Below are 11,906 nucleotides of genomic sequence, written 5' to 3'. Positions count from 1 at the left end.
AAAAACAGACAACAATCAAAGTGCACTACTTGAAGGCTATTAGTTTATGAAATTTCACCACTATATTCGACATATAAAAACGGTTTATTCTATTTTAGGTCGACCCAATAACACACAAGTAGAACGATTTATCCTAACGAGCCAATATTGGTTCAAGTTTAAAACCACTAGATGGCAGTAGAGAGCCATTGGTTGACAATAGTTGACAACTCTGTCACACTCCGATATGCGTTTTAAAGCATAATGGTGACATTTTACTATTTACTCTTTTAAAATAACATTGGTATATAAAACTACACATTTAAACATAGATATTTATTTTTCTACATGTCAAATATTTACATATATTCCGGTTATTTATGCTTGTCACAGGTGACGACAGTCATACCCGGATATCCTCATTGAAATGCCCGAGTGCCACATGGGAAATTGAGTTTTTCATGTCAGCATTCTTCATGACAATTTACGTATGCTAACGCGCGGCCTCAAGAATGAGGTGAGCGCAACGCTACGTATTTAACGTACGTCCTCTCTCTATTTACTCCGTAGAGATTCCCCTTCCTTCCTGGACTGTTTGAGGAAAACCTATGAGGTCGCATCTGTGTCGCTAATACCTGACAGAGTGGAAATAAACTGTACACTTAGGTGTTTGACACAAACGTCCCAAGTATGCGTCGGCAGCGGAGAGTACAAGGCTAATGCCTGTGAAGGTTAGGATGACCAAGGTACAACCCGGGGAGGAACTTATCGTCTCCATGGCTGTGAAAAGTTAACACCGAAACGACCGAAAAAGCAGGAATAGTTCCTCTCCACACGACTCGAGGTAAGATTACAGATTCATGAATGGACTTTAGTAAGTACACGATTGTAGGGCAACATCAGCAATGTCGTCCGAATGGCTAAAAAAGAGTCTTTGTTTAGGTTTCCCGGCGTTTTCCTCGTCTCAATAGGACTGTTCAGTTTCTATCCAGCTACAGTATAGCTGCTGTTTGTGTTGGCAGACTTAACACTTCGTAAATAGGTTGGTTAGTGCCTTGGATATTAAACAAGTGTTTCATGTAAGGGTTGTGGAGTTCTTGAATTCACGTCTCTTCTCTGTACTGAACACAAAGAAGTAGGGCTTTTCCTCTTTTCTGTCTGTTACTGGGTTTATGGGAGTGATGGGGTAATATCAGGGGAGGTAAACCTTCATCCAGACACGGAAGATGGGCTACTGACTTGCTCATAGACACTTCAGGGGAATGAAACCTGAGTCCTGAACGTAGATCCAGTTCAAGTTTATACAGCAAGAAGATCATCAAGTCTAAGATTAAGATAAAGAAAAATTCTATATTTAAAGAAAATGTGTGCTGTCATGTTCACAAGGAAGTTTTTCTTTAAGAGTACTTGGGTCAGTCAGGACATTTAGGGTGTTAAAGAAGTTACACCTGCAATGTACCATGAAATCAGCTCATATCCTTGCTTCCCCTTCTTCCTTCAATGTGCCCCTAGAGAAAAGAAATGAAATCCAATCTCTCCCCCTGGCACTGGCTGTGTCAGCTGCCATATCTCTTGGAACTGACTTGCAGTGAGACAGGTGGTTCTTGGACAGGTGCGCCCTTAACAGAGGGTTGCACTCACTTCAGTTTTTTTTTTTTGTTTGTTTTGTTTTTTGTTTGTTTTGTAACAAGCATTTTATTCAGAACATTTGCGTTTCATTATTGACTGTTTTTCCCCTTTAAAGAATGACTCATAGTCTTTGCTTCTGCTTTACACTCTGGTATTTAGCTTTGTTTTAAATCTACCCTTGTTACAGCACACACTGTAAGGTGTTTAGATCTCTGGAATTGCAAGTGAACATAATTTACTCGATAAACCAGTTTCATTCTCTGGAACTGTCAGAATTGTGATTGCAACACACTCCTCCAGCACTTGTCATGCAGAAGTCCTGGTAGATCATTGGTTTCAGAGTCGGTCTGCATGACGCAGAGTCACTTCCTTCAAAGCAAAAGAAAAAAGGAAAGAAAAAAAAAAAGAAGCATTGAAACATCTTGTTCACCTCACAAGCGAGTTTTGTAGCTGGAGCACCATGCTCTTATGCTGTTGGTGAACTCTACATTCTCTGAAGAAGTGACAAGAAATGAGGCCAGGAAAGTTATTTGGGGTGGAACTGGGTAAAGAGAAAGTTTGATGGCTTATTTCAGTAATTTGCCAGGACAGTTGAGCAATGATGAGACTTGTAGTCACCGCTGTCCTCTGTTTAACCTGTCACTGATATTGGCTAATAGTGATGCTGTCTTTCAAAGCAGGGAAAAAAAAGCCTTTCCAGTTGCATAATGTGTACTGTTTTTATGGGATGAAATGTGTTTTTTATATCACCGATCAGACCTTATCGTGCACATGCTGTATTTTAGTCTCATCACTAGCCATTACGCTGTGATCCCGTTCTCATTATGACTGGGAGCTGTACAGCTTGCACTTTGTTGAGCTCTATTTAAATCTCTTGAACGCAGCTTTCCAGATTTTCTCTGCTCGTCTGGCCAGTGCGCCTGCGCTCTGCTGACACTGGGTAATCCGCTGGAGGAGATTGCATCCTCGTCCACTGCGCTCAGGCTATCAGTGAGGGAGAATTGAAAGATGGAAAAAACGGAAGACTGGGCAGACTAAAACCATATAACGGGGCGGTGACACCAAGATGTGTGAGATGGTACAGTTTTCTTGTACAAACAGTGTAACATCCAAGCCGACAGCGGGACCGAAGCGAGAATGTCTCCTGTTTAAGACAACAAGCCTCCGCACTGGAAACATGAGATGTGCGCTGGCAGGGATGGACCCAGTGGAAGATGAAATTTGCGAATGAGTGCGTCTTTTATGAGACTACCACCGCTGTTTTCACGTTCCGTAAACCTGGATATTGCTTCTTGTATGCGAGGCTACTTTCCCCGGCCTTTGTACTGCTGGATGGGGGGGAGAGACACGGACTCGCATCCCGTTTTCAAACAAATGCGTTGCGGTGTGAAGAGGCTAAACTGAAAACCTGCAGGCGCGTGATTTATCACTTATCATGTTGCCTTTTCTTGAACCTGGAAACTACAGATTGAAGCCCATGCGATCTATCCGTCGCTTTTATAATCAGCAAATACTTGATACACATGAAAGCTAAACCCATGAAACATTTCTCTTCTTTGACTTTTACCTCTGGCTTTTTTCTTTCTTTCCTAATTCGATCGAAATGCATGTTAAGAAGTTCTCTTCTGTGACAGGTTGGCGACTATGAGACTTGTTTCCTTCAGCTATTTTTTTTCTTTTGCATGTAGAGACTTGCTATTTTATGTTAAGTCTATATGAATCCAAGCGCAAGTTGATAAACTAGACCTGTCGGTTTTGGAGGTGGGATCAGAGAAATGAAGCTGCAGCCGTCAGACAGGGGAAACCAGGATCATCTCTTGTCCTTGCCTTGGCAGAGCAGCGCAGCATAACACTGAGCTTTTCTCTCTGGTGTTTTGTTGGATAGTTGTTGCAGAGCCTCAAGAGTCTTAAGCTTCTCGTACTGTTGTAAGATTTTAAGTATGAGGAATCTTTAAAACTAAAATCATCAAGGTTTAATTTTTTTTTTTTTTTTTTTTTAAATTTTTATTTGATTGTGGGGAATCCCTAAATTCATTCCAAACTAGAAGTGAACTAATCTTGCATCCTGTGGGAGAAATGCAGCTGAGGTGTTTTGGTGGTAAACCTCTACAACAGCTGTTAGTCAGACTGGGTGTCTGAAAGAAGAGACTTGGGTATTTGCATACTTGTAGTTTTGCCAAAAACCCCTCCCATGAAATGCAATGCATTAATTTAATCCATTACCCATGTTGTAAATAACTCTGGATATATTTTCTGTGACTTTTATTCAAGCAAGATCTGCACAGCCATTACCTGCTATTTATCTGTCTTTATGAACTCCTGATCTAATTATGATGACATGAGTGGGTTGGAGGTTTGCAGTTTGGCTGTTTCAGTGTTGACTCACAGCAAACACAAGTATGGACGCAATCTTTCCGACTTCTCTTGGTCTTCGAAGCATGCACTAAAGAAAGAAGAGCCAGGCCATGAGACTGCACCGGCTGGAGAGATGTGACAGACTGTTCATGGAAGGAATTATAAGTAACATTGTGGAAGGACTTGGTGCAGAGCGGTATAAGCATAACATGTACAAGAAGGATTACAAGCATTCACGACAGCAAAACTCAATTTTTTCTTCTTGGAGAACAGATGCTGCATTATTGTAAGCTGTCTATGCCCCAAGAAACAGTTTTACTTACACTGAGAACCTCTCCCATGCACTATGGGAAATGAAGCCTGGATAGTTATCCACACACAAGTTACCCAAGTCTTTTGAGTACATCTATCTTTGCTTCCCTATTGCTGTATTTTGTTCCTCGTGTACTCAAGCAAAGGAAGAAACTCTTTATATTTTGGGGTAAACCAGTGGATCCCCAGTAAGTGTTAATGTTTTAAGGGATAAAATAAGAAAGCAGATACCCTTACCAGAGACAAGTAAAAGACAAGTTTCCTGTCTCCGTGGTGATGGGGAGCTCAGCCTCATCTCTCGCTGCAGAGACTGAGTCGGACCATGGCTTTCACAGCACCCCCTACCCTTCATCACCCCCTGTGGGTTGGCTCAGAAACAGTCACAGCAGTCCAGTATGGGGCACCACCTTCATCACACGGCAGCAGCAGCATCCATTGCCTCATCGAGAGCGGAGGTAAGAGCTGACGTTGTAGAACCAGCCAAGTGCAAACACATCCCTCAGCCCGAGTGCATTTGGGCTGGATCTGGCCCGACATCTTTTGGTTATACAGCCTGTTGTCCTTTAAAGCTGTGACGCATACACACACACACTGGCATAATTTGAATGCTTTTGTGCTTGTATTTTCTTGTCATGGTTGAAAGTAATCAGCACTCTTTGGAGTTGGATGGCTTCATTTGGATTATTTCTGTTTGAAACACACCGTTGCAAAGTCTTTTTAAAATGATTACAAAATCAGGGATTCGATAACTGCCTTACTGTAGATCATATCTGCTGTTTAATTAGAGCTCATCTAATCAAAGCCTGCATTTTGATATTGGTCCATGCTGGTCTCAAAATCTGGCTAAGCCGGATTTGAAAAACAAAATCCCACTTCCTTTCAGCTCAGCTGTACAGTATGTGGTATAATTCTGGCAGGTCTGAGCGGATTGCACAGACAGATAGTCCAACCTGATCTGAAGCAACCCAACAAAATAAACAACCCAAGGGCAATTACAATATGAGTTTTGATCTCATTCAAATTCCTAAAAACTGCATCTTTTTTTTTTTTTATTTATTTTTTTTTTTTTAGTGCACCTTGATGAAGACATCAGCACAAACTCACATCCACTTGTACTGATTTGATTTAATGTTATCATTTATTAACCTACACAATTCCATACCAGTAGCTTGTTGATCAGGACCCGTCATTCGTATTGACTCTGCTTCTGAGTATTTATTGCATCAAAAAGATTGACTTCATCTACAGGAAACACTGTACAGTAATAATCCATCATTCCAGTTCCTGCCCTCTGAGTCACAGTCAACATTACTGAAAGGCCGTGGTTTGTAAGAAGCCTTCAATGTGCAGCTCATCCAGCAGCTTTGACTGACTTTCTCCCAATAGATGAGCTTCTTAGCAACCCTCACATAGGCTTGTTTAGAAGTGTTTCCTTTAGCTTTTTGGGTCATGTCTCCCCAAACGAGAACAGGCAGTTGATATTGACCGCCTGAAGTGTATTGAAGTTGTTGCTGAGTCACTCAGGGCATCATGGTCTGGTTGTTAGTTATTGATTTTCAGAGAGCCCGATCACATTTCCCCACAATGTCATTATTTATTCAGCATCAGTCTCCAGTTGGGCTTTCATCTTTCTTGATTCCTGCTGACTTCTGTCGGTGCTTGTCTTACACTTGCAACACATTTAACAGTTAAAGTTGTCTTGTAACCCCACTGCTTAATCCTCTATAAATAAAAAATATTTAAACTTATTCATTGTCCTAACCGCTTAATCCGATGCGGTAAAGCTGGAGTCTTTGGGCAAAGGCGGGGGGTACACCCTGGACAGCTCACCAGCTCATCGCAGTCCACACAGAGACAAACAACTTACTCTATGGGTAAATTTAGAGTAACGAAAGAGCCTAACATGCATGTCTTTGGACGGTGGCCAGAGTACCCGAGAGAACCTACGCATATATTGGGAGAAACTCCACACAGAAAAGCCACTGTCCAAGCCTCGCCCCAGCCGAGGATCGAACCAGCGATCTTCTTGCTGTGAGGTCACAGTGCTAAACACTATGCCACCATTCAGCCCTATTTGAGAGAATTAGAAGAATCTTCTGTTGTGTTTTGTGCATCTCTGCGACAACAGGCTTATGCCTCCATCACCAGTCAGACTGCAGCCTTTGTCAGCTGAGCATAGATGTACATTACAGTCCATTTGTGTTTACTTACAGAAACCAGGGTGGGACATCCACTCATAGATAAACTAACATCAGATGTTTTACAAAGACTGTATAGTAGCAGTTGAAACGTGGTTCATTATCTACCCCCACTCACCCTCTTTTATTCACATATACACACTGCTGTGTGAGCCTAACGACGTTAGGCAAGCTCTGCTGAGCTGTGACAGAGCATGAAATATGGAAACAACAGAACTCTATGAGCCCAGCTTATTTTCAGCTGTACTCATCCAGTTTCCTTTCTAATAAATTGCCCCATAAAACATTTTTCTTTCTTCTTCTGTTGTGCTCTTTTTGTACCTCAGAACTTCCACAGGCAGTCTTGTCCTTGAGGTCATTTCAGTTAGTGACTCGATGAAGCATTTGTGTGTCCTGAATCAGTACCTCAGCTGTAAAAGTTTACACAAGATAATTGATTTATTAGACAGACTCATGTAATCGACTGAGCTGCAATGTTTAATAACTTCAGAGACTTATTTCTGTTTTAATTAAAAGCGTGACACTGCCCTTTCATACACTGTTCAGAGAAAAATGCAGCACTTTAATCCACATACTGTTTGTGTGTTGGCCTTGGGGTTCTTGAAGCCTTAAAGTCTGCGTCTGCTCTCTCCTGAGTTGATCCCAGAGTCTCTACTGTCCAGGCATGATGGATGATGGTGTTTATCGTTGTTTCATGCCACCGGCTCTTCTACCTTTAATTGGATTAAAACAAGTCCACTTGGGCTCAACAAGCAAGGTTACTGGCTATGTTAACGTCTGAATGATTTCACCATGTGCTCTCTTGCTTTTGCCTGTCTAATGAAGACAGGGCCGCGTCAGGACACTCCCCCAAGCCATAAGAATAGAACCGACATGTCAGCTTTGTCTCATCGTGTGGCTTTCTTTGGAAAACCGAGCAGTTCTGCAGCGAGGGGGGAAAAAAATAGCCTGTTGGCTCTGCAACTGACATGATTCCAGATTTCCCCACTCTTGTTGCCATGGAAATCTGTAGCATATGCTCCGTAACCTAATTCCATCAGGCCCTAGATAAGACCACACATGCTAACCTGGCTGTCTCCTGCACAGAAAGAAAACTATGCAGGCATGCCACACCTCTAAAGAAATATCATATAAGTTGCTGATAAATAATTTAAAGGTTTAGTCACTTCATGAAGAAGCCGACGACTCACTGCATCCTCCTGGCAAGTGCTTTTTTAACTGGTCTGTCTTCAATGGGGAAATTAATATTGTGCCAGCATGAACTAAAACTTTACTTTTTGCTGTCTGTCTCTGTTAGGATTGGTGGCAGCACTCTTGCCAGCAGTGCTCCAGCCTTCCAGGTTCGGGTGCCTGCTGGAATCTCTAGTTTATTAGAGCAGCAGAGCTATGCTGCTGCCATATCTCCCCCTTCGCTTCTTCTCCTTTTCTGATTTTGAAGCTTCCTGCTTGCTCTCGCTTTGCTCTATGCTGTTAATGTCGCTGAAACCCAGTCAGACAGTTTCCTCTGTTTAAAGATTCAAATGTCTGAGGCTGTCTCAACTACTGACAGATTCGCTCGTCAAAAATGAGCACTCGTCCTGAAATATTCACCGAGGGCAAAGCTAGAGGTCAGAAGCTACTGCTTTCTGGGTGGAAAAAAATTGATCTCTTAAGAGTATTTGACATCTTTTGTATAGTCTTTTCTGTCTGTTAGTGTCTGTTTTGAGGCCCTTTAATCATAAGTTGTTTTACCATCTTAGTTAGGTTTGCCTGAAAACATTGAAGACTGAAAGCAGAAGAAGAATTTGTATTTTTTTTCTCATGTATCTCATTACTTAGCCAGTGTTGTGATCATTTCCACAACATAACCCTTGTTGCTAAGGTGTCACACCCTTCCTGTGACTCCTGTAATCCCATTTCAGAACAGTGGATTATTTGTTCATTTACTGGAGTTGCTTGTTGCTTATATACCCTACAACCATGGTTGTTGGTGGAATTTTTTAAATTTGGGGTCCTTTTTCAGAAGAGGTCTTGCCTCATAGGATTCTTTGTCCCAACATCCCCACCTCATCACTTTATGTTTATAAACTCTGAACTCTCATTGCCTTAAAAAGCTTCCACAGTTGTTTTTGTGCCATCCCTTGTGACTAAAGGCGTCACTGTCACCAAAGCTTTGTATCACGTAACTAAGTTTCAATGTGCCAGAGTCAAGACTCTTTATCTGCAGCTTAAGTCTTGGCTGTGGACACCCTCAGATAAGGAGCAGTTACTGGCTGAATTCCATAGTTTTTATGGTAATAAATGAATAGTGGACTTGTTGGGGTTGATTAATGAGTCATATCATGCTTCAACATAATACCTGGAAGATGGAAAGAGCTTCTTATAATTAAGACTCAATTCTCTGACCCTGACTAATCAGCTCTCCTCCAAGAGAAGGATGAATACTTGGCAGGAGTAAATTATTAAGTGGAAAGGTTGCCCTCAATGAAGTGAAAGGTTTTAGCCAGTATGACAGCTGTGGACAGGATGCTTTCATTACTAAATAATTTCTCATTGCGTTTTCCCAAGTGACTGAGATTTTATAGCGATGCTTATCTAACACCCATCACTAAAGATTTCTGGGTGTGTTCAGATGCAGCTGGATGTTTCAACATTATTTTCCCTTTTGCAGCATGTCTGATCGAAGGTTAAAGAAGCCTTTGATAAGTTTTATTAAACTAGGAAAGTCAATGTTGTTTAAAGCAAAAGTTACACTCCTGCTAGAGTCATCTGTGTCAGCCTGTGGTATTTGCATTGGAGAAATACAGAATGTGTGTGTAATCACAACACGCTAAAAGCTTTTGCTAATGCACTTGTAGCTGATAGCAAAGGAAAAATCCTCCCAGTATTCATTGCTGCTCGTACATAAGCAGCTATAAAATGGGTTGTCACGAACATAATAACAGACATCCTTCTAACATAAACTCTGTGAATGGTGGGACTCTTTCTCTTAGTATTTATCATGAACCGTTTTATTTAGCTGTGCATGTTTGTGTAGGTGGCTACATGTGGAAACATGTCTTCTAAAAGTGAGGTCCACATCGTTGGGTAACCTAGAATCAGTCTGCCAAAGTAATTTAACATACAAATTAAGTCATTCATAATGGGTTTTTTTCCTCAAAAAAAAAAAAAGATAAGTGGCAGAAAAAACACAGCAATCCTAGAAAATGTTTAAAAGAAAAACAAGCAAACTTAATGCAGTAATGAAATGTCATAGTGACAGCACAGTTTTTCCCATTTGATTCATGGAAAGTGTGTAGTACAGCTCTCATGTCCAGTTTCAGTTAAAAGGTGGCATCCAGTCTTCATGGGCATGATTGAATATTGATTTGATGGAGTATTGACTTTAAAAAGCCTATATTAAAAGCTTAATGTTAACCTGCTTTTCCCCACCATTCAACAGCCAGCTTCGATGTGTGCCCCAGGTCATTGTCCTGTTAAAACATTCAGCAAAATCCAGCTTTTAACTCTTATTGTTTAACATTATGCTGAAAAATTTGTTGAAGTTGTTACTGGTTCTTACTAGTTACTTACTGGTCCTTACAGGTTTTTACCAAATAAAACCAAAGATGCCAAGGCCTGGGGCTGTAAGGAGATACTTTTTAATTCCACTCACTTTGTATGACACAGCAGTTCTACTGAAAGCAAAACTGTTTCAGATTATGATGCCGATACTTACAGGATTAGCAGTTGGCAGTGTTCTCAGGGCTGCTTACCTACACCTTTCTTCTTTAGAAGTATCATTGTAGCCAAACAACTCGCGTCTTTTTCTCATATGAACATAGAATCTCAAGAAGAGCATTTATTTGTTCATGTGATTCTGTAAAACTTAATGTAAGTATTAAGGTGTTGATTTGTGATTTATGACACAGAAGAATGCCAGTTGTAATAACTAACTTGACTTTAGAGAGCAATACTGCTGTTATGGCACTTTGTACTTTATCGCACAACTGTGCATTGGTAGGTCCTGGGCTGTTTCTGTCCTCCCTATAACCAATTCAGTCTCAGATGAGGGTGACACTTTTGTTTTCTTCCAATTTATGGGGAAGTAGCTATACGGTTCAGCAACATTTATATCTGAATAAATGTTTGAATTGATGTTCTTGGTATCTGCAATTTAGAAATGTCTCCATGAGGTATTTGTGACTGTGTAAATCTCCAATCCTCTTTCTCAGATCAGAGCTCCTTGGGCTTTCCTTTTGATCTGTGTTTGCTCAGTCTGGTACACACACACACACACACACACATACAACAAAAAAAATATTTGAAATGAATGGAAAAACTATTTTATTAATCCCAGAGGAATATTTTGATTTTTTTGTGTGTGTGTGTGTTGGCGCTGACAAGCTGCCAGCTGTACAGTCATAATCATGAGTAAAAGTGTGTTTGGAGCTTTCAGAATTGAATTCACAGTCCAAGTAAGTCTGTGAATGAGCTTTGGTCCTACATATAAAAATAAATCCAAACTTCCTTCTTTATTCTATAAAAACATTTATTTTAGGAACACCTTATATAGGTCATTATGGTCAACAGTGTGTGTGAAACGTCCATATGTAAAATTCGTAAAGGAAGACAGTTTTATCATACTCATAATTAAACAGGCTTGTTTGAGGGAGTCTTAAAGACTCACCTGCAATCCATGAAAACCCTCAACCTGTATTAGGTGGACATCATGCTGGATAATGAAATTTGTATGTGGTATAACAAACAATCTACAGTTGAAAGCTAAAACATCAGTAATGATGTAGCGCCTTAGTTTTTTTTTTTTTTATTCTACTATGATTGTAAATATTCATTTTAGTAAATACTTTGTTGAACTGTTTGAATGAATTGTTTTCGTATGTGTTAGAAGCCTTGTTTAAGATATGTAAATGGCTTTGTATTTTAGCATCCTTTATATTTGTTTTCTTGTTATCTTTAGCCTTAGTAAAATTGATGCCTTACAAATATATTCTTGACAAACACCAAGTTATTGTTAGATATTTTTCCCTGCCAAGTTGTCTCCATACCAGAAAGCTGACTGTGTATCTTTTTCAGATACAAGAAGTGCACTCACCTGATAGGAAATTTTAATTGTCTAATAAGAAGCAAAAGCATGGAGTCAGCTATATGTGTTGATAAAGAAATTCCATGTAGTTGTTTATTGTTAAGACTTGAAGACACCTTGTCTTTGGCGAATATGTTGTTGAGTGTACATGTGACACCCAGTGTAAACTGTATGACAGACCATCTGTTATGTCTCTAAAGTGCTGAGAGGGTTTCTTCATGCACCAGCTCCCCCAGTGTCATAATTCCTTCTTCAAACAGCTAAGGGAATATTTTTATTAGCATGCGTATTTATGAGTGACTCATTCATTCTCCTGATAATCTTTAGTTTTATCCATATTTTTATGTTGAATGAGAAAAAGAGAAGCA

General features: G+C 40.3%; 1 protein-coding gene across 2 annotated transcripts in view; it reads left to right on the top strand.

The window, feature by feature from the left end:
* Positions 1-695: 695 nt before the first annotated feature.
* Positions 696-11,906, top strand: part of capn15 (calpain 15) — a gene marked incomplete at its 5' end in the record, with an annotated part of 36,440 nt that continues 25,229 nt past the window's right edge. Inside the window, one exon of one of the 2 annotated variants that reach the window (XM_079261368.1) lies at positions 696-823. Coding sequence is in view for 1 of the 2 variants with exons in the window: in XM_079261367.1 (XP_079117493.1) it covers positions 4,552-4,730 (179 nt within the window). Of the gene's footprint in view, positions 824-4,551; positions 4,731-11,906 lie in introns of those variants that run through there. The other variant, XM_079261367.1, reaches the window with a different exon arrangement.

The sequence above is a fragment of the Telmatherina bonti genome (assembly GCF_933228915.1).
Source record: "Telmatherina bonti genome assembly, chromosome: 21".
In the NCBI taxonomy this organism is placed as follows: Eukaryota; Metazoa; Chordata; class Actinopteri; order Atheriniformes; family Telmatherinidae; genus Telmatherina; species Telmatherina bonti.
The sequence above is the reverse complement of the archived record's forward strand: the minus strand, read 5'-3'. Positions and strand labels throughout refer to the sequence as shown.